At 43.4% G+C, this 19,756-nt stretch overlaps 2 protein-coding genes across 3 annotated transcripts in view; one reads left to right on the top strand and one right to left on the bottom strand.

Moving 5' to 3' along the window:
- Positions 1 to 321, bottom strand: part of polr1e (RNA polymerase I subunit E) — a 32,341-nt gene extending 32,020 nt beyond the window's left edge. Inside the window, exon 1 of one of the 2 annotated variants that reach the window (XM_048592479.1) lies at positions 1 to 321. This exon is cut by the window's left edge and continues 205 nt beyond it. In XM_048592479.1, the coding sequence (XP_048448436.1) occupies positions 1 to 135 (135 nt within the window). In that variant the 5' untranslated portion in view covers positions 136 to 321. The other variant, XM_048592486.1, reaches the window with a different exon arrangement.
- Positions 322 to 19,139: 18,818 nt separating this feature from the next.
- Positions 19,140 to 19,756, top strand: part of LOC109917483 (zinc finger and BTB domain-containing protein 5) — a 28,735-nt gene continuing 28,118 nt past the window's right edge. The window contains exon 1 of the mRNA XM_020517317.2: positions 19,140 to 19,385. The gene's annotated coding sequence lies outside the window, so the exon portion shown is untranslated. The remainder of the gene's footprint in view (positions 19,386 to 19,756) is intronic.

Genomic DNA, 19,756 nt, shown 5'->3' with positions numbered 1-19,756 from the left:
CCAGGGCCCATGCCGCCCGGCGCCAGCGACACCGCCACCTACAGGCCCAGGCCCCCACCCGGCGCCAGCGACACCGCCAACGACAGGCCCAAGGCACCACCCGGCGCCAGCGACACCGCTACCTACAGGGCCCATGCCGTCCGGCGCCAGCGACACCGCCACCTACAGGCCTAGGCCTCGCACGGCACCTGCGACACCGCCACCTACCGGGCCCATGCCGCCTGGCGCCCGCGATACCGCCAACGACAGGCCCAGGCCCCCACCCGGAGCCAGCGACACCGCCACCTACAGGGCCCATGCCGCCCGGCGCCAGCGACACCGTCATCCAGCATTAACATCATCAACAGTCTCACAGCCCCTTAGAACAGCGCTATCTAGAGGCCAAAGCTACGTACATCACAGATTAGGCGCAAATTACTGCAGATGGTGGAGTCTGTACTGAAAACTTTGTCTTTGCTTTACTTTTACTTGTTATACTCTCTGTCACCGTGTCCTCTCTCCATTCCCCCCTTTCCAGTGGGACTGACTGTTCTTTCCTGTCTGGCAATTGTACACACCATTGTTCGGCCATTCTCACATTCTGATCATTTAATCTGCACTATCAACATCCTTTCTCCACCAGCCCCCTATCCCCTCCACACTTCACATCAGCTCTGATGAAGATTCATCTAGACTTGAAATGTTAGCTTGCTTGAGCTCCCCAGATGCTGCCTGATCTGCTGTGATTTTCAGCATTTTTAGTTTTCAATACATCGCAGCTTGATGATTTGGATCACAAAAATTGCATTTATATAGCACCTTTTATGTACAAATTCTTACAGTGCTCTGAAATAAGTCAGTTCTGTAGATGACTCATAGATTTTTTTAACAATTTAGAGAAAGCCCTTTGGCCCTTGTGTCTGTTCCATCACTAAGCCTCTAACTATTCTAATCCAAATTTCTAGCACTTGGCCAATAGCTTTTCTGCCATGGCATTTCAAGTGCTCATTGAAGTAGTTCTTAAATGTCATGAGGATTCCTGCTTTACCACCCTTTTAAGCAGTGAGTTCCAGATACCCACCACCTCTGTGTACAAAAACTTTCCTCAGATCTTCCCTAAAACCTTCTGATTCTTACATTTAAAAATTTGTCCCCTGGTTATTGACCCCTCTACCAAGGAGAAAAGTTTCTTCCTATCTCCCCTATCATATTGCCTTCATAGCAGGTCAGAGAGCATCGGAGGAGGATTCTGAGTCCTGCTCCTCCGATGCTCTCTGACCTGCTGTGCTTTTCCAGCTCCATATTTTTTGACTGTAGTATCCAGCATCTGCAGTCCTTTCTGTCTCCATATTGCCTTCATAACTTGGTACACATCAATCATGTCCCCCCTTCAGACTTCTCTGCTCCAAAGATAATAACCCTGTCCTATCTAGTCTCTGTTAATAGCTGACTCACTCCAGGCCAGGCAATCTCAATGAATCTCCACTGCACTCTATCTCATGCAATCGCATTCCTTAGTGTGGCAACCCAGAACTGCACACAGTGCTTAAGGTATGGCCTAAATAATGTTAATTCTGTTTCTCTCTCTACAGATGCTGCCAGCCTTGCTAAGTTTCTCCAGCATTTTCTGTTTTTATATCCAGCTTCCACAGTATTATCCTTTTATTTCTATTAAATTCAACAGCAAGCCACATATCGAAATATTAGGAGTGCTGACCAAATCTTAGTCAAAATGGCCTTTAGTCCTCATAGAGTCATAGAGCTGTACAGCATGGAAGCAGACCCTTTCAGTCCAACTCATCCATGCCAACCAGATATCCTAAATTAATCAACTCCTATTTGCCAGCATTTGGTCCATATCCCTCTAAACCCTTCCTATTCATATACCATCCAGATGACTTCTAAATGTTGTAATTGTATCAGCCTCCACCACTTCCTCTGGCAGCTCATTCCATACACACATCCCCTCTGCGTGAAAAATTTGCCCCTTTGGTCCCTTTTAAACCTTTTCCCTTTCACCTTAAATCTGTGCCTTCTTGTTTTGGACTCCGCTATCCTGCGGAAAAAATACATAGTTCTTTAAAGGGCTAAGAAAAGTAAAGGTAAAGATGCTTAGAGAGGACTTTGCAAACTTAGAGCGTCAACAGTCTAAGGCTTAGACACTAATGTTGGAGCAATTAAAATCAGAGGCCAGATTGGAAAGGTGCTTATATCTTAGAGGTTTTTAAGGCCAAAGGAGATTAGAGTTCAGGTGGGATGATTGGAAATGGGCAGTAGTTCAAAAAGACTGAGAACTGCTCATGCATATTCCCAATAAACTACTGACCGGTCAGTTTTCCTTCCTGGCTCCCATGATATTGTTAACCAGTCTCTCAGCTACTGGCACTCTTTCCTTCTTATTCTTACATGATTAGTGTTTTGGGATTTCTTACATGTATCTGACAGACCATGTTGTGCCTCAACTTAGCATCAACTCCAAAAAACAGCCCCTACTGAGCACAGCATTTGAGTATCAACCTAGGCTTGTGATCAACTCTCAGGACTGAGAACTAATCCTTCAGCCCTCTGACTGAGAGATGATTATGCTACCATTACTTTGTAAGCCAAGATTCAGGTCAGATTTCTGCTTCCAAGAGGAACCTGCTCACTTTCCAAATTGGATAATTCTGGTAGTGCTGCACAGAAATATCAGAGGAGAATGAAAACACAAGGAATTCCCGAGGTAATAATGCAACCAAATCTCAGTGATCTGCGAGATTCTGTGCTACATGCAGCAGAAATTTTGGGGCGCAGATCAGATATAGCAATCGCTTACACACACAACAGAACCCCACTAAACACCTGTTATAATACCCAAAGAAGCCAGCAAATGCATGTTGCAGTCTGGCTGGAGACCAGTAAGGTTTTCCTTGTTTAAGTTAGACAAAGTTTTGAGATTCCAGATACCCTTCAACAAATTAAAGTCACAAGATTCCACGAGACAATAATAACTACATTTCAAATGTACTTCAATTGTCTGTAAAGTAATTGGTGATTATGAAAAGCTCTATATGAATGCAAATCATTTTTTAAAATCAACACTGGAAGCTTTTCAGTTCATTTGGACTATTATGTTCCTGATTCAAAAAGAACGACAGGCAACACATAGGCTATAAAAATTCTCAACTTTGCAATTTCTCCTTTCACATTTTACTTCTAAATTGAATGAAGCATTTTCATAATATACAACGTTTTCTGATGCAAGTGAAGTCTGAGATGAAGTCTCCAATATCTTGCACCTTATTAAATAAGTGATGAAATTAAGTTTCCAATTGTTTACTTTTCAGTTGCATTTTCAAATGTTTTCACCAGAACGATACTAGGGAGGAGTGAGCCCAAGACTATCCTTTAAAATTTGATTCGGGACAATTATGAAGGCATGAAAATGGAGCTGGCTAAAGTAAAATGGTAAATTAGGTTTAAGGATGGGTCAATTGAGATGCTGTAGCAGATATTTAAGGAGATATTTCAGAATATAGAGAGTAGATACATTCCAAGGAACCCACAATGCATAGTTAACTATAAATGTTACAGTTAGGCAAAAGAAAAGGCAGGTAATTGTGTATGAATTAATTTGAATTGAATTAGCCTTTATTGTCACATGCACTCGAATGAATGCAGTGAAAAGTTTGTAATGTCGCCGCTTTGGCGCCATGTATGGTACAGGGTATCTAGCTACAGAATACTTAAGAGAGAAAGCAAGAACTGCAGATACTGGACTCAGAGACAATACAGCGTGGAGCTGGAGGAACATAGCAGGCCAGGCAACATCAGAGGAACTGGAAAGTTTCGAGTTTGGACCCTATACTTAAGTATGTGTTACAGACTTGAAAGAATCAGAAATAAAAGTTCAACATAAGAATGAAGAAGTTTTCTTTTAAAAGCTACTCAAATTTTAGTCTTTGCCAGCACCAAGCCTTCAGACTGCCCCGGCCAAATCTCTAGACTACTCTGGGCTTCAAACCTCGAGATCTGGCTTCCAATACCCAAGGGTCTTGCCTCCACTCTGGGACTCACGTAAAGATGATAGCTGATCAGAAAACTAAACAGAATTTTTAAAAGAGTAAATAATGACCAAAAACTTAATAAAGATGGAAAAATTAGAGCACGAGAGAAGGCTAACCAGAAAAATAGAACTGTACTAAGATTTTCTATAAACGTTTAAAGAAGAAAAGAATGAACAAAATGAGTGTTTGTCTTACAGAAAGTGAGACTGGAGAATTAATAATGGAAAATAAGGCAATGGCAGATGAACTAAACAGGATCTTTGCATCTGTCTTCACCATAAAGGAGACAAGTAACATCCCAGAATCAACAATAAATCAGAAAATGGAAGAAAGGAGAAAATCAGGAAAATCACAATCAGCAGAGAACTGGTGCTGAACAAATTCATAGAGCTGTGGGCTGACCAATATCTGGGTCCTGACGGACTTTACCCCAGGATCTTATAAGAAGTGGCTAGCGAGATAATTGACGCATTGGTTTAATTTTCCAAAATTCTCTTGATTCAAGGACAGTCCCATTCTATTGGAAGATAATGCACTTAACTCCTTTAGTGAAAAATAGAAGGAAACAGAAAGCAGGAAACTACAGGCCAGTTTGCTTAACGTACATCATAGTGTAAATATTACAAACCATTATTAAATATCCTATAACAGGACTATGTTCCAGGGTATCAGGCAGAGTCAACGTGTCGTTTGAAAGGAATCCTGGTGGAAAGGAAAGAATGGGAAACCTACATTCCACGGTGGACTGGTGGTTAGGGTTCAGTACTTTCACTGCAGTGGCCTGGGTTCTATTCCTATGCGGGTTAGCAATGGTTAAAAACTTTGTGTGGGGTTATGGGATGGATCTGGGTGGGATCCTTTTTGGAGGGTCAGTGCAAACTTAATGGGCCAAATGGTTTTTCTCTGCACTGTAGGGATTCTAGGTTTGACAAATCTATTGGAATTCTTTTATGTGATAACTCTTGCTGTGGTTAAAGGGGTACTAATGGATGCAGTGTACTTAGATTTTCAGAAGGCATTTAAAAGTGCTTTGAATGTGTTATACGAAAGGTCATAAGTCATAGAGTCATACAGCATGGAAACAGACCTTCGATCTAACCAGTCCATTATGATGTGTAGTAGCATATTGGCATGATAGATGATTGACTGGCTAATGGGTAGCAGAGTATAGGCATAATGGGTCTTTATCAGGTTGGCAAAATGTGGCAAGTGGTATGCCATAGTTCTGGCACCTAAACTGTTTATAATTTATATAAATGGTTCAGGTGAAGGGACAAAGAACAGTTGCCACATTTGCTGATGACACAAAGGTAGGTAGGACATTAGAATCCCTACAGTGTGGAAGCAGGGCCTTTGGCCCAACAAGTCCACACTGACCCTCAGAGCATCCCACCCAACCATAACCACCTATAACCCATCTGATCTACACATCCCTGAACACTATGGGCAATTTAGCATGGCCAATCCATCTACCCTACACATTTTTGGACTGTGAGAGGAAACTGGAGCACCCGGAGGAAACCCACGCAGACACGGGGAGAACGTGCAAACTCCACACAGACAGTCACCTGAGGAGAATCGAACCCACGTCCCTGGTGCTGTGAGGCAGCAGTGCTAACCACTGTGCCGCCCCATAGTGAAGATGGCACAAGGAGGTTACAAAAATATATTGATAGGTTAAGTGAGTGTGAAAAGATGAGGTTGTTCATTTTGGCAAAATGAATTTTAAAAAAAGTTTATTATCTAAATTGTGAGGGACTTTGGAGCTCTGAGATGCAGTGGGATATGAGTGTCCTCATCCATCAATCACAAAAGGTTGGTATGCAGGCACAGCAGGCGTTATCATTTGTCACGTGAAGAATTGAATACAGAAGTGGGGGGGATGTGCTTCGATTATACATGGCACTGATAAAACCACACCTGGAGTATTGTCCACAGTGTTGGTCACCTTATTTAAGGAAGGATGTAAATACATTAGAGTCAGTTCAGAGAAGGTATACTAGTCGGATACTTGGAATGGTTTGAAAGGCTAGACTTGGATCTGCTGGAGTTTAGAAGAGCCAGAGGCAACTTGATTGAAGAACAAATTCCTGAAAGCACTTAACAAGTTAGAAGTGGAAAGGGTATTTCCTGTAATGGGAAAATCCAGAAGTAGAAGGTCACTGTTTAAAAATCAGAGATTGCCCCATTTAAGACAGAGATTAGGTGAATTGTTCTTCTCCCTTAGGATTGACAGTCTTTGGAAATCTCTTGCTGAAAAGGAAGTGGAAGCAGAGTCCTTGACTATGGCAGAGGTAGATAGATTCTTGTTAAACAAGGGGTTGAAAGGTTATTGAGGGTGTGCAGGAAAATGGATTTGAGCTTAGAATCAGATCAGCCATGGTCTTAATGAATGGAGGAGCAGCCTTGTGAGGCCTACTCATGATTTTGATTCTTATGTTCACATCAACTCCAGCCTACCAAATTGCATTGATCCTTTGCAATTCTCCCACAAGCGGAACAGGTCCACAGCAGACACCACCTCCCTGGTCCTGCACTCATCCCTGGAACATCTAGATAACATGGATACCCCTACATCAGGCTCCTACTTATGACTACAGTTCTGCCTTCAACACCATAATTCTAAACAAACTCATCTCTAAACTCTGAGACCTAAGTCTCGATCCTCCCTCTGTAACTGGGTCCTCAACTTTCTGACCCATAGACTGCAATCAAAACAGGTCCTGTGGATCCTTACCCAGGAAAGACAACAGTAGCAGCAGTCTACCAGATGTATCTTTTACCAAATGAGCTGTGGGGAGGATCCATCATATAACATAGTTGCAGAAGTGATCAATGTTGATTTAATTAGCTACACCATTACAATAGGGTGGGGGTGTGCTAAGGGCTGGGGTTGGAAATAGTTCTTGGCCAATATATTAATATTAATTCCTATCAGAAAGTACAAATTATTGGTTTCAGTTTGCAGCAGATTCAGAGCTCAACACAATACTGTATTTTGTATTTCAAATAAATTTGAAACTGAGAGCCCATTTAAACATGAGTAGGTTAAAACACACGGAGAATTAATCCATTTCAGGCTTTCACATTCACTTAAACTCAGACGAAGTAAAAGTCCAATTTTTCTTTTCTCCTAGAGTTTTTGTACCTGGACAAAATAAAAGATGCCAAGAATCCAGTGCTTGATTATATGGATGTCTCTGTAGGAACTATTCTTGTGCAGTTTGTTAAATTGTGTTTATCTTTGGTTAAACTGACTGGCTTTTTATAGAGAGTCAAATATGCACTGTTTCAATATCCACTGAACAATGAACACAGCTTTATTTTCTCAGTTGGCATTGTTTAATATTCTTAATAAAATCTAACTGCTGGCTCAATCTTTTTAAGGTCTCTAGCTGCAGCTCCTGTGTTTTTGCAAAAGTAACTTGCATCTTCCCCTCTCCCACCTCTCCACACAATGCAACTGCATCATTTCTTCGATAACAAGGTGTAGAGCTGGATGAACACAGTAGGCCAAGCAGCATCAGAGGAGCAGGAAGGCTGACGTTTTGGGCCTAGACTTTTTCTGAAGAAGGGTCTAGGCCGAAACGTCAGCCTTCCTGCTCCTCTGATGCCGCTTGGCCTGCTGTGTTCATCCAGCTCTACACCTTGTTACCTCAGATTCTCCAGCATCTGCAGTTCCTACTATCTCTGCATCATTTCTTCATTGTGAAATAAGTAATTGATACTGGAATCCAGCTATGCTAACTTCGACCTCTCCCTGTAGCCATACAGTTAGTTCCCAGACTCTCTTTTGGAGTGACAGCACAAAGGATCTACAAAATAGCTGGAAAACACAGAATATTTCTTTGAAGCCCCTTGGCCTAAAACACCCTAACTTAAGATACCGATCTATTATTTTCACAGTACCTATAAAATTGCTTATATTCAGTCATTATGATAACCGGTCACCCAGTTTGTTTGTTTCTTAAAATTTGTTTAAATACAAATAACAACCCAAAAATTGAAGATTTGAAACAGAAACTGAGAATGCTGGGAATGTGCTGACAGGACAAACAGTGAATGCAGCAAGCCTGGCTCATCTACCATCTTCTACTCTTCGTAAACTCAAGTTCATCCAAACCTGTTTTGCCTGTATGTTAACTAGCATCAAATCCAATTGACCCATCAAAGTTGTTCTTGCTTACTTAAAATGACTCCCAATCAGGCAAGTCATGGAGTCATACAGCACGGAAACAGACCCTTCGGTCCAACCAGTCCATGCCGAACATAATCCCAAACTAACTTAGTCCCACCTGCTTGCACTTGGCCCATATCTCTCCAAACATTTCTTATTCATGTATTTATCCAAATGTCTTTTACACGATGTAACTATACCCTCATTTACCACTTCCTATGGAAGTCCATTCCATACACAAACCACTGTGTAAAAAAAAAAATTGCTCCTCATGTCTTTTTTAAATCTTTCTCAGCTGACCATAAAAATATGTCCGCTGGTCTTGATATTCCCCACCCTAGGGAAAAGACACCTGCCATTCACCACATCTATGCCCGTTATAATTTCATAAACCTCAATTAGGTCACCCCTCAACCTCCATTGCTGTAACTATCCAGCCTCTCCTTATAACTCAAAACCTCCATTCCCAGCAACATCCTGGTAAATCACTTCCAAACCTCTCCTGCTTAATAATATCCTTCCCATAACATGGCAACCAGACCTGCACACAGTACTCCAGAAGAAGCCTCACCAACGTCCTGTGCAACCTCAACATGACTTCCCAACTCCTATACTCAAAGATCTGAGCAATGAAGGCAAGCATGCTAAACGCCTTCTTAACCATCCTGTCTACATATATTGCAAACTTCAAAGAATTATGTACCTGAACCCCTGGTTCTCTATGTTCTACAACACTACCCAAGGTGTTACCATTAAATGTATAAGTCCTGCCCTTGTTTGTTTTACCAAAATGCAATATCTCACATTTATCCAAATTAAACTCCATCTGCCATTCCCCAGCAATTGACCCAATTGATCAAGATCTCTTTGTAATCTTAAATAACGTTCCTCACTGTCCACTATACCACCAATCTTGGAGTCATCTACAAACTTACTAACCATGCCTTCTATATCCTCATCTAAATCCTTTATATAAATGACAAATAAAAGTGGACCCAGCACCAATCCCTGTAGAACACTGCTGGTAATAGGCCTCCAGTCTGAGAAACAACACTCCACGATCACTCTCTGTCTCCTGCTGCTCAACAATTTTGTATCCAATTGGCAATCTCACCCTGAATCCCACATGATCTAATATTACTAATTAGTCAACCATGTGGAACTTGTCAAAGTCTTTACTATAATCCAAGTAAACAATGTCTACCACTCTACCCTCATCAATCTTCTTGGTTACTTCCTCAAAAATCAAGTTTGAGACATAATTTCCCTCGCACAAAACCATGACTACCCAAAATCATTCCTTGTCTGTCCAAATGCATACAAGTTGTTGGATTTTTGACCTTGTTTTCAAATCCCTCCATGACTTTGTTTGCCTCTTGCTGTCTTTGTAACCTCCTCCAGCTCAAGCCTTTAAGGTCTCCACAGTCCTCAAATTCTGGGTGTTCTTGTACTCTGCCATTGGAAAATGTGGATTCAATTGTCTAGAACAGATTCTGAGATTACCTACCTAACCTTTCAACCACCCTCTCCTCATTTAAGATGCATCTATAAACTAGTTGTTTGATCTAACTTTCGGCTATCTATCCTAATGTTTCCTTCTATGAGTCAGTTTCAAGTTTTTTTTGATAATGTCCCTGTGAAGCACCCTAGAGCATTTTACTGTTAACATCTCAGGTGTGTATCTACTTCCAGTTTTTCTAATCCTCATATTATGTGGATGACTCTAAACAGGCTCACAGCAAGTGATATCATCCTGTGACCCCTCATCCCAAATTTTAGGGTTATAGTCAGTATTCCTTGAGGGAACATGCAAATTAATATTTAAAGTGTAGCCTCAAGGCTGGAAAGATGTGCACACTTGAAATGTTAGCAATAATGTACATTTCTGTAGCACCTTTTAATTTGTAGACAGACCCAAAATGTTCATAGAAGCATTATTAAACAAGATTTGAAATGAAGCCTTGTTAGGACTGGAATCACATGTAGGGCAGACCACATACTGGTGCCAGATTGCACTCAAACCTTTTTTCACAATAATTCAACAGCTTTTATTTAGATTTTTTCACTAACATTTGTTCTCAAATCTTTGGACTGTGTCTTAAACCTGGACTATTCCATTACAGAGGCAAAAGTGATGCCACCAAGTCGGGGGTAACACATGGGTAGCAATCAGTAAAGATGATGAGGCGTCTCTTCCTCTTTGTCATTTTTACTTCATGTGTACTGTAGGTCCCTGATTTATGAACATCCAATTTACAAACACTTGTACTTACAAATACAGTCTCACGCATGGTTGTGAGTTTACCAAAGTTGATTGTAAAGAACTTTAGGACATCCTGAGGTCCTGAGGATGCTATATAAATGCAAGCCTTTCCTTCATATGATCTTTGTGGGCTCTTCTTTCCTGCCTAAAGCAAAACATGCCTTTAATGCAGTCAAATATTGTAGAACTTGCTTCACTGAAGTAATAAGAAAAAGCATTCCTCTTTAATAAAAGCTATGGTTATTCTTTGTACTCAACTTATACAAAGTGAATTACATCTAACCCGTGCCATTGTGCCATTCAGGGTTTCGATTTGAGGTAAACAGGCCTATGAATTGAGGGACAGGATTATTAACCTTGTAGGCTGAGTACGATTTATACTAAAATAGGAACCAAGGGAACTGCGGTTGTTCAGAAATTGCATCAGGCGTTGCTTAGAAGGCTCGGCAGTTCTGGCATCCATGAGGGGTGGGAATCCCGGACCCAGACCATTAACTCTGATTTCTCTTCACAGATGCTGCCAGACCCGCTGAGCTTTTCAAGCAACTTCTATTTCTGTTACAATTCATACTAATGCTGTTTCAACCTGAAATGTATAAAAAGTATGTCTCATAAGTGGAATCAGGTGAACCTCGTTGACTGCAGTCATTGTTAACCTGGGCCAGTCAGGAAAGCCCTGGCTGACCAATATTATCAGGAGATTTAGAATCCTCTCAGTCCAGGGAACTGACTCTGAGCTGGCTGACCACAAGCAAGTGTACTGTGCACAAGTAAATAAAGGGTGACTTGGTGATGGGATACCAGTCCCTGTGCAGTTGGCACCAAAAGGGTCTAGGCCCAAAACGTCAGCCTTTCTGCTCCTATGATGCTGCTTGGCCTGCTGTGTTCATCCAGCCCTGCACCTTGTTGTCTCGGATTGTCCAGCATCTGCAGTTCCTACTATCTCTGACCTCATAGTTTCTCATGTTAAAATCAAAGAAGCCAAAGAAAAAACACAGGGCAAAAATTGTTTTCAGTACTTGAAGTATCTGTTCCAACGAGAAAAAAATTGCTTTTGAAGAGCATGAACTATATACTCCTGTAAATCCAAATAAAAAATGTTCTCAGTAATGTTGTTTACTTTTGTGTATCCAGAAGATATTTGTAATTTCTGAAACTTTGGAAAGAATTTATTGTCATGTTGTAATCGTGAGTAGAAAACCTAAGTGATGGAATCTTCTAAGATAACAAGGTGTAGAGCTGAATGAACACAGCAGGCCAAGCAGCATCAGAGGAACAGGAAAGCTGACGTTTCAGGTCTAGACCCTTCTTCAGAAATGGGGGAGGGGAAGAGGATTCTGAAATAAATAGGGAGAGATGGGGAGGCGGATAGAAGATGGATAAAGGAGACGATAGGTGGAGAGGAGACAGACAGGTCAAAGAGGCGGAGTTGGAGCATGTAAAGGTGAGTGTAGCTGGGGAGTTAGGGAGGGGATAGGTCAGTCCAGGGAGGACAGACAGGTCAAGGAGGCGGGATGAGGCTAGTAGGTAGGAGATGGGGGTGGGGCTTGAGGTGGGAGGAGTGGATAGGTGGGAGAAAGGACAGGTTAGGGAGGCGGGGATGAGCTGGGCTGGTTATGGGATGCGGTCGGGGGAGGGGAGATTTTGAAGCTTGTGAAGTCCACATTGAGACCATTGGGCTGCAGGGTTCCCAAACGACATATGAGATGCTGTTCCTGCAACCTTCGGGTGGCATCGTTGTGGCACTGCAGGATGCCCAGGATGGACATGTCGCCCAAGGAGTGGGAGGGGGTGTTGAAATGGTTTGCGACTGGGAGGTGCAGTTGTTTGTCGCGAACCGAGCGTAGGTGTTCCACAAAGCAATCCCCAAGCTTCTGCTTGGTTTATCCGATGTAGAGGAGGCCACATCGGGAACAGCCGATACAGAATACCACATTAGCAGATGTGCAGGTGAACATCTGTTTGATGTGGAAGGTCTTCTTGGGGCCTGGGAGGGCGTGAGGTATAGGGGTAGGTGTAGCACTTCCTGTGGTTGCAGGGAAAAGTGCTGGGGTGGTGGGGCTAGTGGGCAGTGTGGAGCAGACAAGGGACTCACGGAGAGAGTGGTCCCTCCGGAAAACAGGTAAGGGTGGGGAGGGAAAAATGTCTTTGGTAGTGGGGTCAGATTGCAGATGGCGGAAGTGCTGGAGGATTGATGCGTTGGATTTGGAGGTTGGTAGGGTGGTACGTGAGGACGAGGGGGATTCTGTTTTAGTTATTATTGCAGGGAGGGGGATGAGTTGCGGGAAATGCGAGAGACACGGTCAAGGGCGTTTCGACCACTGTGGAGGGGAAGTTGCGGTCCTTGAAAAATGAGGACATCTGGGATGTCCGGGAGTGGAATGCCTCATCTCAGGAGCAGATGCTGTGGAGGCGAAGGAATTGGGAATAGGGGATGGCATTTTTGCAGAAAGGTGGATGAGAGGAGGTGTAGTCTAGGTAGCTGTGGGAGTCGGTGGGCTTGAAATAGATATCGGTTTTCAGGTGGTTACCAGAGATGGAGACAGAGAAGTCCAGGAAGGAGAGAGAGGTATTGGAGATGGTCCAGGTGAACTTAAGGTTGGGGGTGGAAGGTGTTAGTGAAGTGGATGAACTGTTTGAGCTCCTCGTGGGAGCACGAGGCGGCGCCGATACAGTCATCCATGTAATGGAGGAAGAGGTGGGGGCTAGGGCCAGTGTAGCTCTGGAAGAGGGATTGTTCCACATATCCTACAAAGAGGCAGGCATAGCTTGGGCCCATGCAGGTACCCGTGGCCACCCCTTTATTTGTAGGAAGTGGGAGGAGTTGAAAGAGAAGTTGTTATGGGTGAGGATGAGTTCAGCTAAGCAGATGAGGATGTCAGTGGAGGGGGACTGGTCGGGCCTGCGGGACGGGAAGAAGCGGAGGGCCTTTAGGCCATCTGCATGGGAATGCAAGTGTATAGGGACTGGACGTCCATGGTAAAGATGAGGTGTTGGGGACCAGGGAATCGGAAGTTTTGGAGGAGGTTGAGGGCGTGGGTGTTGTCACGGACGTAGGTGGGGAGTTCCTGGACCAAGGGGGAGAAAATGGAATCGAGATAAGTGGAGATAAGTTTGGTGGGGCAGGAGCAGGCGGAGACAATGGGTCAACCAGGGCAGTCAGGTTTGTGGATTTTGGAAAGGAGATAGGTGCAGGGTTAGGGAACGATGAGGTTGGAGGCTGTGGGTGGGAGGTCACCGAAAGTGATGAGGTTGTGGATGGTCTGGGAGATGATGTTTTGGTGGTTGAGGTGGGGTCATGATCAAGGGGGCGGTAAGAGGAGGTGTCAGAGAGCTGGCGTCTGGCCTCGGCAATGTAGAGGTCAGTGATGGAATCTTCTGCTGCTGTCACTAGATTTTCCTGAAGAATGTCATTTTTTGTAAGAACAAACCTATACAATTTGAATTGCTTGCTATCAATTTTTTTTCATCACTTCTTTGTATGCTTTATGTTTTAAGATGCATTATAATGGCCTCTCTCCCACTGCAGTTAATTAGAAATGCTTGAAGAGGCATAAATCACTGAATGAACTAATTTACTTTGTGAAACTAGTTTTTAAACTCAGATTCTTGCTGTCTCCTATTGGCACTGTAAATACAATCAGTGTCTTCAAAGCTCTGTCCTATAATATCATGTCTAACGCCTTTTCTCACTGACAAGCAAATTGGGGTCTTGGCAAATCAGAAAATTTCCGACACAAAATAAAAATGCATCTGGTGACCCTTCCTCAGAACTCAGAAAATTTCCTAAATACCCCCATGAATAAGTGCCCACTGACTAAGAGGTGTGCTCTTTGATCCTGCAATGCTTTGGAAAATTGAGAGTGGTACATCCTCCTTCCCCAGCAATGCTCCTGCCAATTTTTTTTATTATTCATTGACAGGATGAGGGCATCGCTGTCTAGGTAGCATTTGTTGCCCATCCCTAATTGCCCTGAACACAGTTCAGAGTCAACCACATTGCTGTGGGTCTGGAGTCACATGTAGGCCAGACCAAGTAAGGATGGCGGTTTCCTTCCCTAAAGGACATTAGTGAAATGGAAGATTAACAATTCTCATTAAAAAGAAAAGTAGAAAGTATTCAAGACACTCAGTTAGTCAGACTGCATCTGTAAAGATGCAGAAAAGTTTAATACCTCAGGATGTCTCCTCCTATAGGACATGATGATTTTACAGGGAAACAGAGTTAAAGTTAAAAATAGTTTCAGAATGAACGGTGTTTGACTTGACACACTGGGCTGAATTACACTATGGGTGGACTCCAACGGTCCAAGGGAAATGTCTGGGATAAGCCCACATCTGTTCAGCTGACTCACCCAAATTGTACAGTCTTCTGGTTAGTTGTCAGGTGAATGATGGCCCACTTGAGGCCCTCAATTGACCATAAGTGGGCAGCCCAATGCCTTTCCTTGTTGCTGATAAAAATTGCCAGGTCAGGTGGGCACAAGGTGTACCATAAAATCTAGCCTATTGACCCGCTTTCTCCCTCCACAGATTATCATTGTCCAGAAAGTGAACTCTACCTGCTATACAAGTACTGTGGCTACAAAACCAGGTCAAAGGATAGTAATTGATCTCATAACTCTCCAAAGTTTGGGTGAAATGGTGACATCACAGAATTGTTCCTGTACAGAAAGATGCCCATTGTGCCTGGACTAGTTTGTTAAATGAGCATTGTTATTGTCTTGGATCACAAAGTGCATCCAAATGTTTCTTCGGATTCGGTTGAATGTGGTTAAGAGAAGACTCAACAGCATAAATTTACTTAAATATGAACATTATTAAGTAAATAAAAAGATGAAAAAGAAAGGAAAATAAACAATAAGTCTCATGCCCTTCTGCCCATTGGGGACTCCTCGATCGACGGCTGGTCTGGAGACTTAGGTTCGCTCCTGGCACTGTTCGCAATCCCGGTCCGAGGGGAAGTCCAACGATTTGGAACGAAACTGTCTCTCTTATACAGTGTAACAAACAGCCAGTACAGAAAAACAAGTTGATTGTGCTATCTTCGCACGTACAGGAATGTCAGTCACCTTCACAGGACTTATTCAAGGTCATTTTGCTGTCGAATATCATCATCAATTTTAACTTATCCTATACAGTCCACGCCTGATGATATTTGACAGCGTATGTTACAATTGCAAGTACAGATGCAAATCAGTAATAGCCGTCCAAAAACGTATAACAATAGTCTCTTTAACCCTTTGCAATGTATTTGTATTGTTCTGTACCCAATGCAGTAACTAAGTTCTATTCATTAACTGTTTTGTTGTATTATATATCTTACAAGCCATTACCATTTGCCATGCAGTTTGCAGTTGTACTGTGTGTCCTTTAGATATGGTAAACATATCATGTCCCTGTGCTAACCATAACCCACAAGCCGTACATCTAGTGGTATAGTGTGCAAAGACACATTGGTTTCCTGGTTGACAAGCAAAGTTGCCCTGCACCCTTTCAGTCTCTTTGTGCTGTCCATGCCATATCCACACTCCAGCTATGTAAATTAGTTGCCCACGTCATCTGATGAATCATCCACAGCAGCATCCATCCATAATAAGCCCACATGGTTCTATGAAGAAATCATATCTTATCAGTTTACAATCTTTGACAACGCACTTCCTTTTCGTTAATTTCCCTCCGTCTATACATTCTGGAGCTTCCTGTCCCATTATCAATAGCCAATAGGTATCCACTTGTTCATGGGTAAGTATTTCACCAGGCTTAGACGGGCGTTGTGGGTTCCCCCTATACAAAGGTCATCGGACTTTGTAGGTTTACTAGTAGGATGTAACTAGGAAGGCCACCTCCTTTAAACATTCTACTCATGGGTGATCCTCCTTTCAGAGGCTGATTATTCAGATTGTGCAATGCCTGCGGCAACACTTTGAGCCACCCCTATAATGTATGATTAGGGGTCAATAATTTAATTTGTTGTTTTCATAACTCATTCATTCGTTCTACAAGGCTGCTTGAGGGTAATAGGGAATGTGAAACATCCAATGTGTCCCAGTGTCTGCAGCCCATTGCTACACCTGTTGACCATTATCGGATGGTATTTCTGATGGTTCACGATAGTAGGATATTAAATGCTCTAGGCCCTTAACAGTGCTACTCTGATTTGCTTTGGTTGACAGGAAAGATAACATTATCCCAGAGTAAATGTCCACCATGGTTAATGGATATTGATATTGTTGCTATAACAGTAATGGGCCAACATTGTCAATCTGCCACATTTGAGCAGGCTGATCTCCCCATTTGATTTGTGCCATTGGCTTTATCGGCAGTGGTACATGCTTTACTTTTGACATATTTCACACCTGCCAATGACTTCTTTCACCAGATCAGCGGATAAGTGCAAACCTCGATCTCTTGCCCATTGCACAGTACTGTGATACCCTAAATGTCTTGATTTTTCATGAGCCCATTTTTCAGCGTGATACTGTTTGGATGCATCTTCAACTGTTCTGGCTTTTACTATTCCATCTACAATATTGTTGAGATCAGCAGATTCTGAACCATCCTTCATATGGGCATCAACATGATGCTGGACCTTTGCCCATATTTGTTTCCATAGTTCTGTTCCCCACGGGGGCTTTCCAGCAATCTTCCAGTCTCGTGACTGCCAGGTTGGCATCCGTACAGCCATTTCATTGGCCACTGCCGTGAGTCAGTATAAATGTGCAGACACTGACTCTCTTCTTCTAGTGCTAGGACCACAGCTGCTAATTTGGCATACTGGCTCATTGCCCTGTCTCCTTCACTATGGATAATCATCTGTGTGAAAGGATTAAATGCAGCTGCTCGCCACCGCCTTTGGCCATTCTTGCAGGTGGCTGATCCATCAGTGAACCAAGCACAGTGACCAGTATGTTAGGGCAGTTGTTCAAACAGAACACCCAATTGAACAGGAGGTGCGGGTATGGCCAGGTTGGAACTTGGAATTTGTTCACCTGACAGGTATTCAGCTATTTGTTCATGGAGTTTGGCAACCCCCTCCTTGGTTCGATCAGCTATGTATCATTTCCATTTTACAATGGGGCTTTGTTGGGCTCTACTGACCTTGTGTTTTTCAATATCAGACAAAACCCACATTAGAATTGGTAATTCAGGTCTGAGGAGCACTTTGTCCTCGCCCGCCTGCCCTTCAATCTCTACTAAGGCCCAGGAGCAGGCCAGAGGTTGCTTTCCAAATGGTGTGTAATGTGTAGCTGCTTCAGTCAGTTTTCTGGACCAGAAACCCAAAGGTATTGCTTTCCTATTTTGTGTCTGTCATAAGCTCCATGTGGCTACATCTTGTAGTACTGATACTTGTAATTCAAAGGAAAGCCAGGTATCCAAGGAGCCGGAGGAACTGCTAGTGCTATGGCCTCTTTAGCAGCCATAAATGCTTTCTGCTGTTCATCGCCCCATTCAAACTGAACTTTCTTTTGGGTAATGGCATATAGAGGTGTTCGTAACACAGTCAAGTGAGGTATATGACTGCGCCAATATCTGAGCAGATATGTAAATTCCTGTGCCTCAGTTTTGCTCATTGGAACAGCCATTTCCTGTATTTTATTCTTTACTTTTTCAGGGATGACTCTATTCCCTCTTGTACACTGAATGCTTAAAAACTGCACTGATTCCGCTGGTCCCTGTACCTTCTTTAGGTTCACTTGGTAGCCAATAGAAGGTATATTAGTGGCCTTCCCACGTAAAAGCAAACTGAGGTTGTGATTCCGGGGCTATTTGCTTTTGCCATCCTTGCAATTTGCTCTTATACTGGCATGGGAAATAAGGATTTAGAGCATGAGGCATTCTGAGGCATAAGGCACACATACAAAAGTATTTCTCCTCCCGATTACCAGTCCTTGGAAATTAAGAGCGATTTATTTTATCCTTTCTTGGAGTGTGAACATCACTTGTAAAGTCAATGGGTAGTGTTCCAATTCTGAGCACTGTAGGAAGAATACGAAGGCTTTCGTAAATGTACAGAAAAGATATGAGAATGACTTCAGAAATTAGGAATTTTCGCTTCATGGATAGATTGAGGAAACAGGAATGTTCTCCTTTGAGATGGTTGAAGGGAGATTTGATAATTCAAAATCATGAGGACAGTGGACAGAATAGAAGAGAGAATCTACCTACTATCTTAAGTGACTGACAAAAAAAAATTGAGAAAAAGGTCATTTTATGCAGCGAGTAGTACGGCTGTGGAATGCAGCTCATGAGAATGTGGTGAAAACAGATTCATTTGTGGCTACCAAACAGTAATTGAATAAGCACATGAAGAAAAATAAACTGCAGGAGACGCTGGGGTAAAAGTTGACGTGGAACAATAGCTTAGTTGTTCTTGCAGAGAGCTAGCATTGATGCCAAAGGCCAAGTAGCATTCTTTTGTACTACCTTTCTTTGTGAAGCACTTGGGATCCTTTTTATGGTAAATAGATGCAAAGTTCTTTCTTAAAAATAAACTTATTTACTCAACAGAAAAACAAATACAACTGCATTGCATTTAAGATCTGATTCTTTACAGGCACACAGATGTCAATTCAGTGTTTGTTGCATCGATTGCCTTTGCTGCCCGTGGGAAGTAACGACACAAACAGAAATAGGAACGAGGATACCAAGGTCTAGATGTCAATCCAAACGAAAGCGGTTTCCGCTTCCGGGTGAAAGGTGACAGTTTGTCAGAGGCCGATGGGGAGGAGGTGGTGCTCGTTGCCGGTCTCAGTCACAGCTGAACAAAAGCTGGCGCTTGGCCCAGTGTCGAGTAGTTTACCGACTCCGGGCCAGGTTTCCGGTCGGTTTCCGTTTGTCGCCCGGGAGCGGCGGCACGCGGCTCACACGCACCCGTTGTTTTGTCCACGAGCGCGGGAGGAAGCGGCGCGTGCCTCAGGTAAGGGAAAGCGCGAGCGGAGTGGGCCGGGCGCATGCGCTGGATGGGGTGAGCGCACAATAAGGGGGCCGCGAGCTCCAGGAGGTTGCACGTGATTCTCCCCCATCCCGGACATTTCTGTGCACCTTCCCGCTTCTACCTGTCTCTGCACCCCAAATCTCCCTCCATCACTTCCAACGTCCCTACCCGTCTTCGTAGGGCCCCTTCCTCTCTCGTGTCCCCAAAACCCCATTTCCTCCATTCCAAGGCCCCAATTCCCCCCCCCCCCCCCCCGCATCAACCCTTCTTCTCTAGGGTTCCCATCCCCCTTTATTGCCCTTTCACCTCTAGGGTCTGCATTCCACTCTTCACTTACAGAGATCCCCCCCCCT

The sequence above is a fragment of the Rhincodon typus genome, chromosome 3, assembly GCF_021869965.1.
Source record: "Rhincodon typus isolate 14 chromosome 3, sRhiTyp1.1, whole genome shotgun sequence".
NCBI lineage: Eukaryota > Metazoa > Chordata > Chondrichthyes > Orectolobiformes > Rhincodontidae > Rhincodon > Rhincodon typus.
The sequence above is the reverse complement of the archived record's forward strand: the minus strand, read 5'-3'. Positions and strand labels throughout refer to the sequence as shown.